General features: G+C 43.3%; 1 protein-coding gene across 2 annotated transcripts in view; it reads right to left on the bottom strand.

Annotated features, from left to right (window-relative positions):
* Positions 1-2,774: 2,774 nt before the first annotated feature.
* The window catches only part of ec (ubiquitin specific peptidase echinus), an 86,580-nt gene continuing 68,705 nt past the window's right edge, over positions 2,775-20,649 (bottom strand). For both annotated transcript variants that reach the window (XM_022846916.2, XM_022846915.2), the window contains 5 exons: positions 8,560-8,787; positions 7,986-8,267; positions 7,530-7,835; positions 5,357-7,426; positions 2,775-5,215 (listed from right to left, as the gene is read on the bottom strand). In XM_022846916.2, the coding sequence (XP_022702651.1) occupies positions 4,208-5,215; positions 5,357-7,426; positions 7,530-7,835; positions 7,986-8,267; positions 8,560-8,787 (3,894 nt within the window). In that variant the 3' untranslated portion in view covers positions 2,775-4,207. The remainder of the gene's footprint in view (positions 5,216-5,356; positions 7,427-7,529; positions 7,836-7,985; positions 8,268-8,559; positions 8,788-20,649) is intronic.

Here is a 20,649-nt window from a genome sequence, read left to right as displayed (position 1 = left end):
TATTAACCAGATTGATAAGGCTCCGCATAAATAAATGTACATTTATGTTAAAAAAAGCTCGTAATACCTCTACAACTCAAATCGTTAGGATTTCGATACGAATGTTTTTTTCTGGAAAATGTTTTTTTGCCTCACAAACTTGTCATTGCTACACACGATTTCCGTTAATGTTTAACCGGGTGAATTTTCAGATAATTTGAGGTTCCATATGGCACAAAGCGTTTTGAATGGTTCTATATGCTCGTTCTGATATTAGAACACTGTGCTGCTGCCCTTTACTATATAAAGTACTCGACGACTACGAGCGAAATAAATTAATCTGACCGATTGTTATTAAAGAAAAAAAAACTCAATTACCCCGGGCTGCGAGTAGCCCATCTTTAAATAAACCATAGCTTTCAGCAGACCTGAATTCAGATGAAACAGATGGGGCTCTTTTTGTATTATAACATCGATGACGCTGCGACTAATTTTCAAATGATTATTTGGGATGGACGGGTTAGTGAATGATCGATATATCACAGATTTCGCTTGGGGCGCGTTTGCTTTGGTATGAGGCATCTGCTTGTTGTTGTTCCGGAGTATTTGTAATGGCCTATGCTGCGTTTTACGTTGACAGCCTGAATTGATCCATCTGGTTCAGTAATCAAATTAACACACACGGTACGCGGTTTCCTTCATTGCTGAATGCCTTTTGTACCTACTACAAATGAATACAAAGAAGCTAAATAACTTTGCTCATGAGTTTAGCCGAGGAAGCATTTCGTTGATTTGTAAGCTAATTATATTACCTCTCGGATCAGAAATACTAGCGCACAAATAACGTGTTAATGAAACACGGCGCATTACGCATCGTTCGACAGTACGTGCCGTGTAGCTAGATATTGGAAAAAGAAATTTCACATTTGCTATTCAATACATTTACCCTAAGATAACATTTTTAATTCCGTATTACGTTTCGTACTATATATAGTAGTTCGCTCAACAGTTCTATCGCCATGGTCGGAATACGGCGCTTTTTAGCCTTGTAATGTTTAACGTTTCATAACATATTGTTCTGTTATATATGCAGTATGTAAGCTCTGTTGTGAACCAATTTGAAATAGAGCTTGTACAGAGAAATACCGGATCTTTTTTTTTTAATGATGTCAGCGCACATTGAGAGATAAATTGTTATGTTCGATATTTGTTGAATTTACTCATCTGTGCTGATATAATTGCAGTAGGTAACAACATCCAGTTCAGCCAAATGTTGTAGCAGTGTATTAAATAGCGGCGTGCAGTGTTCGACAACGCGATTTATCACGGGGCGTACCGACACCGCGCACAGGAAGGCCGGGCGGCATCAGCGTGCAGCACGTCGGTTGCGGCTAGCATTATCTATCTATTTCCAATTCTTTGCCAAGAATGTCTTCGGCGGTGGAAGGTGGTATTAATCGGCGCTGGTCAGTTACGACGGCGGACTCACCTGGACGTCTTGGTAGATTGAGCTTGATCGACAGGGCTGGCATAACCGAATAACAGAAACAGCAGCAGCAGCAACAAAAGATCGTGTCGCGTGTCTGAATTCATCTGACTCGGTTCTTCTGTCTCTATAAGAAGCTTGAAGTTTACTCTGAGTCACAAATGAAAACAGAGAAGAATGATATATCTCTGCAGAGGAGTTTACTCACCTAACAACATTGTGTGCGGTCCATTTAAATACTTCTAATGTAAATTCGCCTTTCACATAATCGCTAATCTTACCGGCAGTTTACATGAACATTATCGAGGCCTATCACGACATTGTAAGTGAAGCTTTGCCTCCTGCGACGAGCACAGAAGACCACGTCGTGGGTCCTAGCTCCCGCCCTTTCCGTTTTGCATTGCCTTTCCTGGCCCGCATTTGAACCAAATCAACGAAGGAACGCTGGCAAGTAGTAGTTACATGTTCTAGCGTTCGCTACGAAAGCTCACCACGATTATCTGGTAACACATAGTTCGGGGTGATGCCTGCCGATCAACGCTGATTCCGGATATCAAAGTGTGGATAGGTCATGCCAAAAGTGATTTGCCTCTTGGAGAAACTCTCTTATTTGGTTGCGCTGGTGCTCTTCGGCCTGTATTGCGACAGTTAACCTTTGACAGACAGAAAATCATCGCACCACAAATTGCGGTCCGTTCCTGCGTTGATACGGAAATCGTCAAAGGATGTTTCGCCGAAGGGCCTTAACTTTGGGAGAAAAACGCTCAAATCATCTAGGTATAATAGAATCGAATGCTGCTGTCCACGAGCAGCCGTAAATAAGTTAGTGTGGCGCAAAAAACAATTTTACTGTTCGATCGAACACCCATGGACGCAATCAGGCCGACGAGGGCTTTCATTGTCTGAGATAACCGATTTTGTTCAAGCTCGCTGCCCCGAAAATTTTGAGCTCAGTCTTGCCTTCGGCGCTTAAGACGTCTGAGTTGATACTTACCTGTCATTTTGCAGGACGTATCTAAAAACAGAATTAGTAGCTTTTTGGCCCCTATGGCAGGTGGGCGTACTTAACACAGCTTGAGACGTCAATGTCTTGTTCTCACTATTATTGCCCCTTTGGAAAATTGAATGTACGCGTGGTCATATCGTCCTTGCCTTTAGTAACAAAGGTACATTCGTTCAACAATACAACAATGGTATTTCAGACGAAGAAGCTTCCGTTTACGCTTGATGAACAACGATAGAAGGTTTAATAATAATTTTAACTGTGATTAGTACTTTTTTTTAGCCGTAAATGAGGGTTATCGCACAATTGTATGTTTAATATTTTAATTTTTATTCGAATATTTCCATACTTTTTTTTCTCTTATTATCTGTTTTGCTTACAGCGCTCGTACGTCCTCTGCGCAATATATAATATTTAGAATACAATTTGTACATTAAGCATTATTATTATTAGGATAGCTGATTTGTACATTCGTTTGTTGGTGGCTGTTGAGATGTACAGTGTTGTTTCATATGTACATATCTTTACATCGCACCATTATTTATCGTCGTTTTTTTATTATCGCAAACGTCAAATTGTTTTTTTTTTTAGTTGCCGTTCGCGGATCCAGAGTGTTTGGCACTTGCGTAAACGTAATTGCTTCTTTCTTATTTGAATTATACCAACACGAACTAATTTATTTAATACTATTATTGGTATTTATGCCGGGCCGATTGCTGCACTAATCCATAAACAATATATATATATATGGTTGCAAAATAGCACGCATACATTTAGCCGTGGGTTACAGAGCTAGATAAATGCACACTGGCTCGGAAGTAGAAAAATACTGTAGGTTACTTAGGTACATTAAAGGAGCGCTTGACGTGACTGAAATGGCATAGGTGAGACGGGGTGTGACCTCAGCAAATTTAGCTAAATCGAAAATTCTCACCTCAGAGCCATTAGATGAAGTAAAGAAAATGTCTGCCTTTTGAGCGCCTCACAGGACCGATGTCGAAATACATGCTGGACAGACGAATGCCAGTCCGTCGTTTTAGCCAACGACGAACGGATTCAGCTAGCCGCAAGCTGCTGTCTTCCAGCCACTCACAAGCCTATAACCCATTAATTACATGTGCAGCTATTCGACTACTCTCGTAGAGTATCTATGTTTCACAATCGTCGAAACAAGTCAAAAGAGACCCCGGTGATGCGCATCGCAGGATTCCTTATTGAGCTCCGTAGCAGAAATTCAATTAGTGCTCCCTGGCGACGCCCTGTTCTGTATCACTGATCGTTAACGGGTACTTGAGTGAATTATGTGGTTAGAGCTCATGGTGCAGCTTTTCCAGAAGGAAAAGTAGCACATGTTTCCGAACGAGAAAGTATTACTGTGAAAAGGCTGTTTTTACAATTCGAGTAAGAAAAAAAAAGAGGGCAAAATGCTAATAGATTTTCACTGTATAATACGATAGCAAAATGGAAGCATTATGGCACAACGCGAAGAGAGGCATACACAGCATATGTTTCATATGTGGATACACGAAATGCGCGTTGACACACAATAAATATGTACTGATTGACGGGATACATAATACGAACACTACACCTCTTCTGCAAACAATCGGCACGCCGGTCATCGATGTCTACAGATATAAAGACCGTCTAAATAAGAATACGTATATATATCTATCAGTGATTGGATTGGGCAATTGAACTGACCAATCCGTATTGTGCGTTAATGATAATAGATTCAGTTAGTCAGCTTTTTGGAAGCGAGACATGTAAAACGCGCAGTCCGGGCAGTAGGTGATATTGGCTGGTACTGATTTGGCATGGCAAAGATTGCACGTAAATTCTGTCGAGGAACTGTTAACGGCGGTTGCAGCAACCAACGCCGCGCTATCCGAACTACTGCCGATGCTTTCCATTGATGAGTTAAGCTGTTCCTGAACCTTCTCTTGATGCTGCTTGAGGACCCGTTCAAGTAGGGGATTGGGAACAAAGTCTTCGACAATCTCCTCGGCGCACGACACCAACTCCACCTGATCGCTGAAGGTGACACTCTTTTTCTTGATGCTGCTTGTACTACTGCTGGATAGGGTACGTGACTTTGGCAACACCTCATGTTTTATCGTGTGGTCAGGTTCTTCTACCGGTTCCACAGCGTGTGTAGCGATAATAGCCTGTGCCGGATGCGGGGGCGGTATCAACGACTTGGAAACGACCTTTTCAGTTTCTTTTATTGATGAAGTCGACGATATGCTAGAACTTGAAGCTAGTTGTGCGCGAACCAGGGGAGGTGTGGCGAGAATTTCGTTCGGTGGAGGCGGAAGGTTTGAGAGTTCTTCATCAATACTTGATGAAATGGATGCGCGCTGCTTCTTCATTAGCTCTCGGCGCTGCAAAGCTGTTTCATAGTCCGGGGGACGTGGAGGTCTACGCATACCATCCGATCCCGTGCTGCCGGTTGAGGAGGTCGATCGAATAGAACTCGAACGTGTGAATGGAGGTTGAGCCGGCAGAGGCGGGGGGGGTATGGCTACGGGTACAGGCTGTCCGATCGGAGGAATTCGAGGTTCTTCAGTTGCTTTTCCATCTACTTCATCACATGAGCTTTTGGGGGCTGGCATTCGAAGGATCTTCTCGAACTTTGTGGCTAGATTCTTAACCGACTTCATGTTGTTGTTATTATCTAACGGTTCTTTCGTTTGAGGAGGGATGGGTGTTTGTATTGGTGTCTGCGCCAAAGCGTGCGATGAGGTCTGCAATGAGCACAAACACTTCTTTATAGTAAGATAATAAATAAAATAAAATGAGACACTGCACAGCTTAGAGCGCAGCATAGTTGCAGTCTTCAAGCATGTTTACCGTCATGAGTATGGAAAATAAAATCGCTTGCTTACCTTTGTGTCATTCTTCGCTTTGTTCGCTGCTTGGAGGCGTTTTTCGTGCAGTTGTGCTCTTTTCCTCTGAAGTTCTCCAAGGAATGTCTCCCGTATCTCCTCCGAACGCTCATCCTCGACTCGGATTGGCTTCTCGTTAGAAATTGTCGGTGTTGCATATTCCGGATCCTCATAAAGGTCAACCTCACTTCTAGATTCCGGTTTGGGCAACTCTGGAAGGGGCGCAGTTTTACCAGTAACCTCGGCAAGCGCGACAGTGGGGCACGTAACTTTGACAAGCTGAGGCCGGTTCGTTCTATTTGTCTGATGGAAGCCTCGAAGCGGCGAGATCTGAGCGGCTTTCGCCTTTTCAGTTTTGGAGGACCCACAATCCTCGGGTGCGGACACGGCTCCTGAGTCTTCTGCGTCGCGGAGATCAGGCAATGAACGATTTTTCCGTCGCAAAAAGCCTCCCATTAATTTTCGTTTAATTTTGTGAACCTTCTTCGAATCCTTTGCAGAGACTGCTTCCCCAGCCTCGTCACCACTTTTTATTGACCCAGTCGGATTACTGTTACTTCTCATGAGCGACATTGTCTTCCGTTCCTGTTCGCCTTCCGCTTCAAGGAACTCTTTAACACTGAAATTCTTTGGTGGAACCCGAGGAGCGACATCAGCCGAACTGCCCACTTCGTCCTGGAGCAGTTTCTTGCGGGCCGATTTTTTCGGCAAGGTCGCATAGACGGCCACCGAGGACTCCATTGGGTCCGACAACATGGAATCGGGCGGAGGTGGGAGTAGTTCTCGGCTATTTTGCCGACTGTGATTGCCGCTGCGGCGACTATCGCGTGAGCCTTGCCGACTGTGAATAGTCTCCAGCTCTCGATGACGCTTCTTGTTCTCCATCTCAATCTCCTTCACTCGTTTATAGATCATGTTCGATCTCATTACACACGACGAATGCTTCATCTTAGCTGCGATCAGCGTCTGACCATTGCTGTATGGCGCTTCCATTGACACACGAGCTTTAGCGGCGGCGCAATCGCTTAAAAACGCTGCCACCTCTAAGTCGCCCGTTTGCTCCTTCTCGTAAGATCGCCTAATAAGCCAATCGCTTTGAGCCCACAGCCTTTCATACTCCATAGGACCACGCTGGGCGAGAACTTCTTCAATAAATGGGTCCTGCAGAGCTCGTTGAATAACGGCCTTTGATACATGTGTCATTTTAGCAACATCAACATGAACCAAACATTCCTCTTGGATGCCGCCCAGTGGCTTGTGGGGCGAACCAGGTGGCCCGGAGTACGAGTCGGTGCTACTAATCGAGTACGAATCATAGCCTTTATCAAGTGCTGCCGCCATACTATTGGCGTACTCTGGTGGACATGGTACCAGAGGCTTTTGGAAACGTTTGATGTTTGGTAGAGCATACGGATTGTCGAGTGACGTCGAGCTCGAACTAGAACTTGAATTTCGCTCACCGGACCAGTTGCCGCTGTCACGCCGCCGGCCCTCTTGGAGCTGTTCAAGCATCTTCTCTCTAAGAGAGTTTTCGAAGGACTCAAGAGAACTCGAGCTGGTCCGTACTCCGCCTTGCTGCAGCTGTTGTGGATTGTGGGCGGCGTTTACAATGGCCAGTCTTTGATGACGCTGGTGCATCCGCTGTTTCGAAAGGACACTCTCGACAATCTGTCGATTGATGTACTCGTCGTTGAGGAACTCGTCATCGTACGCCTTACCTTGGCTCGGTTTAAGGCCGGCTTCAACTACGCTGCTATCGGAAAATGTTCTGGGACGGAAATCTTTCATTGTGACATTTGGCGGCACCTCGCCTGTTTTATGCCAATTATTTTGAATCCATTGTTGCGCATTGGCGTAATGTGACATATCTGAAGGTATTTCGCTGTTGGCTAATATGAATTTGTTCAACTCCGATGGATTCTTGAGTCCGGCGTTGGAACAAAGGAGAACAGCCTTCGGTGCGCTAGCTGTTTGCACTGGTGTGCCATTGGGATTGGCATATAGCAAAAGTAAAGGCTGAAAGTGTCCTTTTCGGCATTTTTCGACAACTTGTTGCCATTGTGGACCGATCTGAAAAATAGTGAATAAAAGTCAAGACTTACATTTCAAGCGAGTGTACAGCACTAAACAGTAAACAATTCTATGGAATATTGGCATATGAAGGAGTGCTCACCTCTCGAACGGTTGCGTCATCGAAGTAGATCCACACACGAAGTTTCGTATGGAAAAAGAAGGTCGAGTAATGCTTGCCATAATAAGTAACAATTCCGACGAGGTTATGAGTCGTCGCGCGAGCCCATATCTGATCAACAACGGTGTGGAACATCTCGTGCATCCGTAAAGACGTGCCGATTGTATCGAGGACATTGACAATATGGTCTACCGTTGGCCGCTCTGAGTCCCATACGAGGCCTAACGAAACGATGTCTGGCTTGTTCATTAGCGTACGACAAATCTGAATTTTAGCTCCACAGGAGCTCTGAAAATTTGGCAAAAAGTGCAAATATGTATACGTATGCTTTAGTGTAATGATGGCAGAAAATGAGAGGCATAATATACATATGACTGTGGCATAATAAAGGTATAACAATGAGCACAGTTGAAGTGACCAGATGTTTTGAACACGTACCGGACAGTCGCGTATGTCACCCATGCCTCCAGCCTTGTACAACAGCTCCCCGAAAGAGACGGGTTTTTCCTTTCCTGCCTGAGTGCATAGAGCTGATGCCGATACGTAATGAACCATTTGAGTAAATGGCAGAGGCTCTGACGTAGCACCGCACATATGACAAATGGTTTGTTCGACTAAAGTCATGGCAAATTTCTGATGTGGAATACAGTGTGCCACCGAGCACATTTCTTCCAAATCGTGACTTGCTAGGTGGTAGTGAATTCGGAGAAGCATGTTTTCCTGAAAATACAAACAGATGTTAGATTTTTCTGACACGCTTATTAACTTCAGGTAGTTCACAATACAATTTCGGACACGCGTATGCCTGAAGGCATCAGGCTATGTTCAGGAACAAATTCCTATCGAGTTATTGAAGAGCAGCAAATTCTAAAGTGGCTCACTTCTCCGTTTCGAACAGTGACAACTTTGTTTATTGGGTAATACGATAAGCGTTATTTAATGCGTACAGGATATAGACAAACAACTACAGAGATATATTATTGGCATTCATCATATAATTTAGGCTACTCACGAAGCATTCAGCAGCATCGTCCATAAATCCCAGTTGAAACCGACGTTGATCGAAAAACGTTTCGGCTAGTGCTTTCCGTAACGCATCCGGAGGCAACGCTGACTCCTGGCTGTATTGGAACTGTGCGAAAAGCTCCTTCAGGGCGCAGAAGATGCAAGACTCACCCATACACACATGGCCTACTAGATCCCGGAAGCTTCTTCGGAAAATGTCTAGATGCCATAACACCTACAAGTTGCATAATGGTATAGTCACCTTGCTTCATTAATGTATTGTACATTTCAAGCTTAGACTATTTATCTAGTGTCTAGCTATGAACATGAGCATGGTACGTAGGATGACAATATGAAAAATCGATTTACTGGAAAGCCTTAAGCCAACGCCTGTTGGTCTTTTTGCTGTTAGCACGTGATGCATCAAAACTGAATTATGCATGTCCTAGCAACGCAATTTTGCCTACAATTGTCCTGTAACGTGAGCCTATGCATGGCCTCCTCTCGCAATCAGTCTGTCATTCAATTACCTTTTGCCTGTTTAACAGTCTTGGCCATCTGATACAGCAATATCATGCGTCACACATGTAAGCCGCAAATATGTCAATGTTCTGCTCGAACGGTAGCAAATGAAAGTCTTATTCACTACACAGAATTATGTTGAATGGTGAAGAACTGCACTGCATTTACGTTTGATCATTTATTATTCATTGCCTCGTCACAACCCAGCAAAAGTTACAACAGAGTAGTCCTACATAAAGCTAAAACAATGTTGAGCCTCTTTAGGACACAGCAGAACCTTTTCGCGTCGCACTTTTGCTCACCCAACCCGCCTATTCCGTACAGCTCTTTACGTACGTATATAGCTATTGTACTTAAACACATCCATCAGTAGAAGATCTCTGACAGCTTTCTGAACGGAAGAAATCGACACGGGGCTGGAATAAGGCGGTGTTGGTGGCAGAATCCGCCAAAAGGCATCATACTAAGAACAAGCAACACGTACCAAGTCACATACCGATATAATCAGACAATACACATAAAATGTATGCGATGTGTATACAAACACACGCGAAAATATGATGGATGGTTGTAGCGTCGTCCCGTTCTATGAAAAGTATTAATCAACAACAAATGTCCCATACAACAGCGGCGCAGGCAATTGCGGAAGCAGGACAATGATAACAACAAAATGGAAGAAAAGATAGCAAGAAGAAGTCGAAAAAGTCGACGTAAATTCTCTCGTTGCTGACAGACAAATACGAAGTAAAACTGATCCACTTCCGCCGAGTGGAGAGCTCTTTTTTGAGCTCCGACTGTTGCTGCTCCTGTTCGCTCCTCAGCAGCCGCATACCTACGACTTCAACCCCTACGTTGCTAAATAATAAATGATTATTCGAAAACAACGACAGGGGCGACGATAACCTTACTGCGATCAACAGATGAGAAGCAGCACTAGCGTGAACCGACCAAAACAGGACCCCACCCAAAGCGCGGCCGACAATGAATAATGGTATTGTTACTGTTTTTGTCTAACATTCAGGTCGTTCATTATTGCGTCAGAATTGCATTCCCCTTGGGGATTGTCGTCTATCATAAAGAAGGCCGATGAAGAAGCGGGCGGCGTCCAAACAGCGTTACTGATTAGAGAAACAGGAGCGCAATAGCGAGACCAAACGAGCAAGCGGGTAAAGGACACATTATGTAAACAGACAGAACAGCAACGACAACAATGGTCAGAAACAACAACAAAAAGGACAAGCGGTTTACACCGCTGCTACTTCTGTCCGTTGACATCGGCTTATTTTCAATTAGCCCCCGTAACCACCGTCACGGCCACCGAAGTCTCTGCTCGACTTCAACTTGAGGTAATGAAAGCATGCGCGAAAACGCAAGCGGCAGCGAGCAAATTGACATCCTCTTGGCAAAGGCAGCCATGGATGATGTTAGAACTGGCCAGCGATATTCGTTCGCCATCCGTACAACTAAAGGAAGACGGGCAAGTGAAGCAATGATTAAGCTCTTGTTGTCCCTGGTTGCTAGTCGCCAATAAGGAGAATTTTCATTTTCTTAATTATCATGCTCATTATATTACATCACTTAATGATGCTCGTATAAGCGTAGTTTTTGTGTCGATAGTTTTTCGGAGGAACATTTTCCAACCTCTTGTGTCGCATATATCAGCATTGCTTCTTTTTATCTTAATAATCTCCGTCGCTGTGTTGTGTCGATAGGTTGAACTAAACCTACTACACCCAAGCGACATAAGAAATTTTTGAAAAAACCGCTAGTATAATCATACTAAGGTATATATATATATTTTGTAATTTGTAATAATGATCAAGCAAGTCTAAGATAATCGATTAGAAGTGTGTACGCGCCTGTTTCTTATGAAAGTAGTACTTAGATATGATGAGCGATCATCTCCGGAAGTCATATCTGCTTTTCACATCAAAGATTATATTCCAATCGGTTCTTTCTATCTGTTGAGAGCTCTAATGGTCTAATGTTCCTTCACAGCATTACCATCAGAGCCTTTCACTGCAATACCGAGACTGGCTCTAAACAAGAGAGATACGTATGATGACATTTACCTTCAAAAATCGCTTCAAATCGGTTGAAATCAGAGCCTCTCATTATCCACAATTCTATCCTAGGTCCTGTGACCAACGGTCGAATCTGTCCCCTAGCGTCGGCCACCCGTTCGCCAAAGTGGATAATGAGTTCATCCAACATGAGCTTTGCTTCAAGGCTATTTTCTACAACGCAGATACCATAAATATATCTGCGTATTATCTATACGAAGGAAATTATATATAGGTTGGCCTTATATAAGGTATTTGTGTCTCGAAAACGCGCCCTAAATGTGCAGGTTCAGCAAGTTAAACTGGACTGTAGCAAAAAGCAAAGCCGTATCATATACGGACAACACAAATAATATCAATCACTTCGTTCGTTAAGACGGCGTCGGGGCAACTTTAAAGACACGGGACCTTTAGGTTCAAGATTCTAATCTCACGGGGCAACGTGTATACAAACGCTGTTGTACTTGCAGATCTGTCAATAAAGTTAATTAAAAAAAGTTCAATTAACAACCCTATTATATAAGATGCACGTAACATAGTAACTTTGAAAATTTTTAGATCACTGACGCCATTTTCGCGGTAGTTTAAAGACTGCCAACACTTTTTTTAGGCTATTATCGCCTAGACGTCCATCAGCCGCCTAGTAAGTACCAGCCTCATCCTACCGACATCAATAGATAAAAACCATGCAGAAAAGACGGGCTTGTCAACAGCGCAAAGGCTGCCTCTGTCTGGAAATCGCAGACAACGATACTCGCTTGAAAAGATCTCGGAACTCCTTATTTCAACACAGACAATCGCCTATGAGTCTCTTCGTTATGCTGAGTTAAAACGGCACACTAGATCATACCGTATCGCCTGAAAGCGATTTGTGCACTCAGAGGGAACCAAAGATATTTTTCTTTTTAAAGTCCAACCTTCAATTGAGTTGAAGATATGGGGCCCTTTTGAATTATCAAACGCTTCCTATTCTGTTCCGATAGCCCGCTATTGTTATGCGTGTTAAGTTTGACGGTGGCACCCTGCTTGTTGTCAACGTGGGCGATTGACCTATTGAGTGTATCAGCTAAAACTGGACTAAAGTTGGGCTTAGGGGTGGGTTAGGTGCTGACAGGCGTAACGAAGCTGTGAAACCTGCGGTGAAAGCAAACGGACGGATAATCTGACGGTCAGCTAAATAAGTGCACAAAATGATGAAGCGTGAAAACGGAAGATGAGGCTGAAAAGAGCGGCTGATGAAGAGGCGGGATTCTCTAGACTGCTTGAAATAGACAATCCAGGTTCGAACTCCGCTATGATGGGAAGATCGAATATTTGGTCCACTCACATCCGGCCTCAACCGAAGCTAAACGTTGATACGCCGAAAACACTGCCCCATAAAATTTCCTCGGTTCTGAGATATAGGCCTCGTATTTTGTCGGTAACAATAGCTCAAAATAAATCTATGTATTCTATTGCAAAGCTATAACTTACCTAACATAACAACAACTTGGAAGTTTGTCAGTATTTTTTTATGCGCAGACCACATGTCACAAATAATATATCACGCAAATGTATCGGCACACGACTTCGAGAAGATTTGTGCAAGAAGACAACCTGACCTGCATTCAATCCTGGTGCGTTGATTCACCACGGCCGATATCGGTGCGGTAATGAACGCCAGCTTTGGCTGGTCTCTAGAAATGTAACGTGACGTAACGTAACAGAAACTATTTGCTCCATCACGCTCTCGGTATATTTTTCGGATATGGCGTTTCTCCTTCTCGAAACAACCGTCAATAACAAATACAGCGCTCATATTGTTTCCCAATAGAAACGCCAATGTTCTAATTATCTGTCGCTGAACCCGGTAAGCTAAGTAACAAGAGTAACCGACACGCGAGCCGCATCGTGGCATATATAGTATTACTATATCGCTCTATATAATATATTCGCTCAAACGTTTCATCACAGTTGATATCACTAGAAGCTTAACGGCGTCGCCAAAAACTGAAGATTCAAATAGAAAAATTAGATAAAACCAAATAATCGTCGAACATACTGCAAGCCATTGCCGTGCACATCGAAATCATTTGCGAATCGGGGGCTTCATAGCTGGGCATCAGTCAGTTCTGTCGTTGTCAAGCAATTGAAAAGGTTCCTCACTCGATTACTCACGTAGCGCTTGGCCATAATATGTTTGCTTTTATCGCGGCATAATCGTTAGAGTTACTAGTCCTAGTCGAATTACAAAAATAAAAGTCTAGTCCGAATTATTTAATAGCTATTGTCCGTTTCTGTCATTTATCATTCCTAGGTGGTTAAATCAGCTGTCTGTGTAACAATCATGCTACGTATGTTATGCGTCAAATAGTTTAAGAGCTCGTTCCACATCGGCAACGTATTTTATCGTAATTTCCATAACCCACTCCAGCTTACGGCAGCTGCTTACGTTCGTGTTTTTCGTTGCTCAGCACATTTCACGTAAGCTACTCACTCAAAACGACACCACATATCTGTGGTGTAGTTTCTTCTAGCCGATTTCTCCCTGCTTCATTCTTTGCTCAAGTTCGTTCGTCTATGAGCATTTACCATTTTACTATTGCCCTGACTTTGGCGTATCCCGGATTTGACAATACAACCGACTATCCCCTAGGGATAACTGCTGCAAAAGAGTTTCCTTCTGTCTGCAATAGATGGCGTGAAGATCACAAGAGTTTGCTCATTTTTCGTTTCGAATCGCTCATTACGTATGCGAATGCTTGCTAGTCGATCAGTAGCTCGATCGGAAGTTGACGCGCAGCCACAGCGACGCCGCGCAACGCTAGCGACGCCTTCTGCATCGGCGCTGCCACTGACTGTATTGCCGTCAAGCCGCTCGAAAAGTTATTCGGCGTCTCCGCTAGAGGTCGTGGCAAATCAGGCTTACGTTGGCCGATGCCGTTGTCGTCTGTTGCTTCGTTGGCGGCAGTCAGCTGCGGGTTTCGTGATCTGACTTCACCCTTCTTTTTTCATGTTTTTTTTCGGCCTTTTTGTAACTCCTGCTTTCTTTTTAGTTCAGCTGAGAGATGTTGAAGAGTCAAGTTGACCCCCCCCTCCCTCCCTCGGTGCCGGGGTGTGCATGTGTATGTACTTGCCTGTGCTGTTTCAGAAAGTGTGCAACGGTTGTACTCGGTTTTTATATCATATGCATGATTAACATAAATACAGCTAGAGATACGTATTGCATGCCGTAGGTTCGTATTTGTGCTGGTTTCTGACGTAAGAAAGAATACTGGTTTAGTCACCTAAAAGGCCTTTTGCCGATACATGTCGCAGTTAAGGTCATTTTATCCCTAACAAATAAGAGCCAACCAAAGTTCATGATAGTAGATTAGCTGATATGTAAGATAGAACCTCTGTCCTTATCTTTTCAAATGAGTAGCACTATTGTCGTACATGTTAGTATAATTCCGTTAACACTATATATATATATATATATATATACATATATACATGATTCCCTTTCTTTTTCACTTTCAAATAAACAGATATTTTGAAAACGAGATATGGCAATACATGTTCGCCGTTAGCAAGCACACCGACATGGTGGTATATCTGGTAGCACAGAATGATGAGGCCGCCCTGCCCTCCATCAAATGAAACGGGGACAAAGTCAATCCAACGACCACCGACAGCTACATCTAAGCCCTAAGCTTCGGCCTCCCTCTCGCTTATTCCCTATAAAAGCAACGAATACCCGAACTACCAAAGAAGAAGATGGAGACGAAATGAAGTCGGGGAAGTTGTCGTGCTGCTGACGGGGAAAACGACTCCGTCACTGCGATGAACGTAACGAACGAACGAACTTTGTACGCCTATCAGCAACACTAGCGGCCGCTGCTCGCTTTTATAGGACGGCCAGCTACAAGGAGCATCGATGAGACCAAAAGATGTAACGAAATATAATATGAGCAGTTCTTACCGGTTTGTCTGGCGGACTTTAAGATTAAATAATTTTTGAACGGATTAGGCCAGAATGATGCTTTTTTATGTATGCTAGAGGTGCTCTCTTTCATCTTTTACACACTTCGTCCAGCTTCCGACTATATACGTACCGTTTGCGTTCCCATATGTAATTTTTCTATCTATGGCTTCTCGGAATAAATCGACAGTCGGATATACTTGCCCACCAGCTGCTATCTTTAGCGCATGCAAAGCCTCGTCACCATACGGGCATAGATCGAGAGAATAAGCAGCCAACGTTGGACATTTTTTGCTCAGTTCAGCAAACGATGGCGATAGGAGACATGGCGATAAGGTCTGGCGTTGTTATCAAGTAACCAGACTGAATGCTTTCGATTGCTATGTGAACGGTCTATGAGTTCTTGAGGAACTCGAGATAGCGGACTGCATTCATTGTTTCATTCTCAGAGAGTATCGTATATTAGCGGATACTGCTGACGTCCATTGCAGGCAGTAGCCTAAAATGACGGCAGCATCACCTTAGGCCCGAACCTATGCCGCGACTCTACCACCCAGCTTAATTTCCTTCTAGGATGACGCTATCCTGTTGCCTATTTCCTCTCCGGCTGGCGGTGGAAATGGTATACGTCTCACCTAAGGCGGTGGTGCTCTCCAAGCAAATTTTTTTAATTAAAATTGCTCAAGTTGTACCTAAAATGTACTTTTACCAACTGCTTCGGATCAATTTACACGAGAACCATCTTTACTTAGCTTCCGCATTTTCGGTATTTAAGTGAAAATTCTGTAATATTTTACTGGTGCTTATTTCTGGGGTTGAAATGTTTTTTTCCTAAACCCATTTATATTAGTGTCAATTCAGCCAATGTTAGCTCATAGGTCTATTTACATTAATATTTATCAGCCAAACGTAGTTTGTTAGCATCGCGTAGCACAAAAACCATCTAATTTCAAAGTTCTCCAAAATTCGTTTACAACAGCTCAATATGTAGCAGTAAAAAAGGCGATATGGATGCGAATATTGACATTACCAACGTGACACAGTCACGTACGTATATTTGTAATCAATTTCCATAAGATATTCTTCTTAAGTTTTGTTGTATATTAGGGCATGTATGAAGCGTTACCATATGTTACGTATAGTGTAAGGGTATTTCTTTGCGTAATATGAAATAAAACGCGCCTGTCTAAAGTATGCTACCGGATGGCATAGCAGGAAAACAAACGATGACCCATCGGCTTCGTGAAGAGCTACGTCAATGCTGGCTGGCAATAATTTGCTATCCTATAGCTCGAACTGTGTTCGTACCATTTGTTTGCCTCTAGTTCTAGTGTCTGTTAAGAGACTATGATATCTGAAGATCTCTGGCGATGTGGTGCTTGCTTGTAACTACACTGCTAGACAGCTTTCGTTTAGCTAATGAATTTTAATGGACAGAGAATCATTCTTTCGATCTTCACACCCCAACGGTATTCTTAATACTGCAACTACGTTTGCTATAACAAGTATATATGTTTTAAAATAATTATTTGGCGAAAGTATAACCGAGTACTGCATGGCTAGCAAACGCTTGTCGCTCAAACCACCAGTCGTTACAAACACGTCAAAGGTGACGGATAGCGCGCAGGACATGTCACGTAATGCAATCGATGTTGCCAACTATAAGTCACCAGTCTCTATTCTGATTTCGCCATTTCAACCGGAGATGAGTGCTCGCATAACGGGTCCCACGTATAGTGGGTGTAAAAAGCTAAGATCTATTATGTACTGTTGTTATTATCAGAGCATAAACTTTTCTAATTAAGAGCATTACCCTGACAACTTTTTGGCCAGAGCTAAATAAAAACATTACTACAATCTATTAAGTGTATCTATTTCCCTTCCTATGCCTGCTCTGTCATTTTTGCCTCAGAAGAATGAAACAGTCTCAGGCTGTGACAGTTCCTGCGTGTGTTTTCGTTGGGCCTTTCGCCACTGTACAACAGGCGTAATCCGCTCTGGCGATTGCACTGCGTTAACAATACCGTTCGGGTATGGAACACGAAAAAATTAGTCAAATAGGATACCTTTTCTATTGAAATTCATTCGTTAAACACAAGCTGTTTACCAGTGTACTTGTCCCTGCTTTCTCAATCTGATCGACAACACTGCGTTAAGAAATGAGCTTTAATTCTTTTGGTCTTCGCGACTTTTATATATATACGATATGTAGGCTCGACATTGTGCTTCCTCTTAATTATCATCGTACTCTATTTTCGTAGTATTATTCTTTTTTATGGAAGTTGCAGATGTTGCTGCTTGCGTACCGGAGTTGGCTTCGTTACCGCAGTATATGCTGGCGCTTTGTTCATACGGTTCGAAGGCAGTTCGTTCTCGTAGCAGTAGCCGTGGTAGCTGACAGCGATGTGGCAATCTAGCCATAACAACTACGCTGGAGTTACTTCAGCCATAGTTACCTCCGTAGTAGTCCGCAATAGCTGCTGTTCGCAGCAGAAGCCAAGGCCAAAGACCAAGCCGAAACGAGGCTCGGTGATGCCAGCAGAAGCTAAATAAGAGGTTACAGCTCAACAAACTGAAGTGAATAGGAGCCTCACTAATCCCTCTGAAGGCTTCTGTTTTGCGAGACTTCTGCGACGACGATGATGATGATCGCAACGAAACCAGCTACAAACAAAACGAACATGAGGCCAACGAGTATTGACGATGGCCTCTACTGTCCGATGTGTCCAGCGGCCCCTTACGGCTGTTCTGCTGTAGAAATGTTGGCATGAAGTTGCCACGTTACCAGAAAAATACTCTGTTATGATCACCATCGTGTAGTAGCTATGCGCTGCTATTTGTCTTACCGATGGCAACAAAACACTGGCATCATTGTACCTCATTGTACATCATTGTAAACTAATACTATAATGCAATATAATTATATAAGGCATAAGAAGGCGACTACCCTTGTATATAGTTACAATTTCAGAGTTACAACGAGTGCTGATGGCCTTCCTCTTGGTACTTGCCATTTTCTATGAGGGGGAAAACCTTTTACCGCGAGGCCGGTTCATGTCAAACTCAAATAGGGAAAGCGTGCTCACACGGTTCGGCATGACCCGACTCCCGGCGTAGTAAATTCCGTAACAACATCCAAAATAAAACATCTGCGTCACTATCAATGTCATCATCATTACCATAGTCCTTCTTCTTCAATATTAGCAGCTTCAGCTCCAGACAACAACTGGTTCTCGCCGTCGTCACAAGCTGGTTTTAGCCCTTGTGTATAAGTCTCTGTCTACGAGTGTGCACGTATCTGTGTCCATCTGCAAGTATAGAGACTTTGTCTTTTTCGCGAGAAAGAAGAATAGTCGCTTGGTCAGCCGGCAGTCCATGAGTAACTATGGCGAATTTTCCTACTGCTCGACGTTTTATTCAGGGTCTGTCATCGTTGCGTTCGTCGTTATTGGCGCCCGCGCAAATCGGGACAATTGTCTGCTGTCTTACTGCCAGTGTTTAGCGGCTGTCTCCATCGATCACTGTCACTGTTCACCGTCTTCATCACCTTTCATGCACTGTCCCGACAACGACGAGACGGCGGCAATAGCAGAAACACTGGATTATCTAGTTGTACATTACGATAAGTGTGAACCCAGCCGACTAGGTGGGCTGAAAGACAGGCTGGCAGAGAGGCGAATATATAAATAGGCATCTGCCTAGCAACATTGAGAAGGTCACTCGCTAATTGAATAGTAACACGAGGTTGCATGAAGTTTTGGCGGCAGCAGTACCGATAGCAACAATTACCACAGCAACAACAAGAACTTCGACGCGGATTTCATTGTGATGACGCGTTACGACCGTAGATTATATCAAGCAACTACACGCGATAACAGCAACTCACTTAAGCAGTCTTTCGAACTGGTTGTCTGGCTGGAGCCCGTCAATATAGTACCCATAGCCGCCCTGGCTATGGGTAGCGTTTATCTTGTTTTCACCACATGAATTGAGAGAAATCTTTCTAAGGAGTTGATCAGGCTATACGCTGACGGCGTCACCATGTTAACTGTTGTTTGTATCGTTTGAGTCGTAACTATTTAGAAGAAGGCATCGCGGAAGCAGATCGCCAAACAATCCACCTGATGAATTATGGCTTGTCATCCCCATGGCTTCTATAGGAATAGAAGTTCTAGAGTGTGACCCGTGGCATTGAATATTAAAAAAACAGAATACGGCGAATTTGATCACCAGTACTTTATTAAACAATGTTAATTTCGATAATATAGTGGTGATAAAAAAAACCATGTTGCCAGCGATGATGCTGTCTATATTGTAGAAATATCACGACCGATACAACATGATATTTTTTTGAAATTTTTCTAATTACTGAAACAGCTATTAACAGTCATAGAAAACTTGATTGAATATGCAACGCCTTTTCACTATACGAATCTAATATACTGGCAATGGCAAAGTTTAATAAGGACACGTTTTCTGTAGTAAGCGGAGGGTTCTAGCAAAGATATCTTAATACATGCGGCTGGCAAACATACATGACCTAAAACGATTGCAGTGACCTAACTATGAATGCCCCCTGCTGTTCAGGTATGAGTCGGATTAAGTAGTAACCCGTCGGAAAATATACGAGACTGCCCAGAAGGCCCGACGTAGTTTTCGACTAATATCCTATGGGAGAAAGTCAGACCAAAAGCGAAGCTTAGCTTAGCTTCGCTCTCACCTCCACCTCGCGAAGTATCTGCTTATTAACTCTAACATCTCATGGGCGGTAGCAGTACTCTCTTATAAGGATGTTGTCCTGAGGCTTGGGTTGCGACCAAAGCGCCGGCATAAGGTTAATCACCGCAGGAAGGAAAATACCGACATCGAATGACATTACACTTTATCATGTTATATATATATATATATATATATATATATATATGTGTCCTCGAGCAGAATTTTAGCTTTGTTTTTCTTTTAAATAAAGCGCGCATCTTCTTGAGACTCCTGTTTGTACTGATTCCTTTTCAATTACAGAGACAGGAGATGATAGCAAAAATGAATCTTTTTCAAATGTCATGCAGATTTGTGACAAAACGAAATGTCAAAGGCACTTTGTAATGAGGTTAGTCACAGTGTTTAGTCGTAGTGTCATTCACCGTGGGAACAGCGAACGGTTTGTCAATCACACGACCGAGGCAAGCGATCTGACATGGCATTGTTGATTGCCAATGTATCTGTTTTGAGGTTTTTCAAAAGAATCGCTCCTGAGAAAAAATTATCTCTGGCGTTGCCGTATGCTAGCGCAGACACATACTTTTAACATTCTCCAACATAATATAACAGCTGGAATGGTTAGCTACTTACTCCAACAACAGGGTCTTAATGTAATTTGCTACTGCCCGTACACATTCCTAAAGTTTGCAGAAAAGCCACGGATCAGAGAGTGCCTCGTCATTATCGTTTTTTTTTTTTCAATTTAACTAGTGATTAGGAGCTCCACCCCCTGACAACGTTACCACCGTAGCTACCGTTGACATTACGGCGTTCGTTGGCATCTGGCGTTGCCATTGTTAAACAGAGACGA

The sequence above is a fragment of the Varroa jacobsoni genome, unplaced genomic scaffold, assembly GCF_002532875.2.
Source record: "Varroa jacobsoni isolate VJ856 unplaced genomic scaffold, vjacob_1.0 scaffold_1262, whole genome shotgun sequence".
In the NCBI taxonomy this organism is placed as follows: Eukaryota; Metazoa; Arthropoda; class Arachnida; order Mesostigmata; family Varroidae; genus Varroa; species Varroa jacobsoni.
This window is presented reverse-complemented; position numbering and strand designations above follow the sequence as displayed.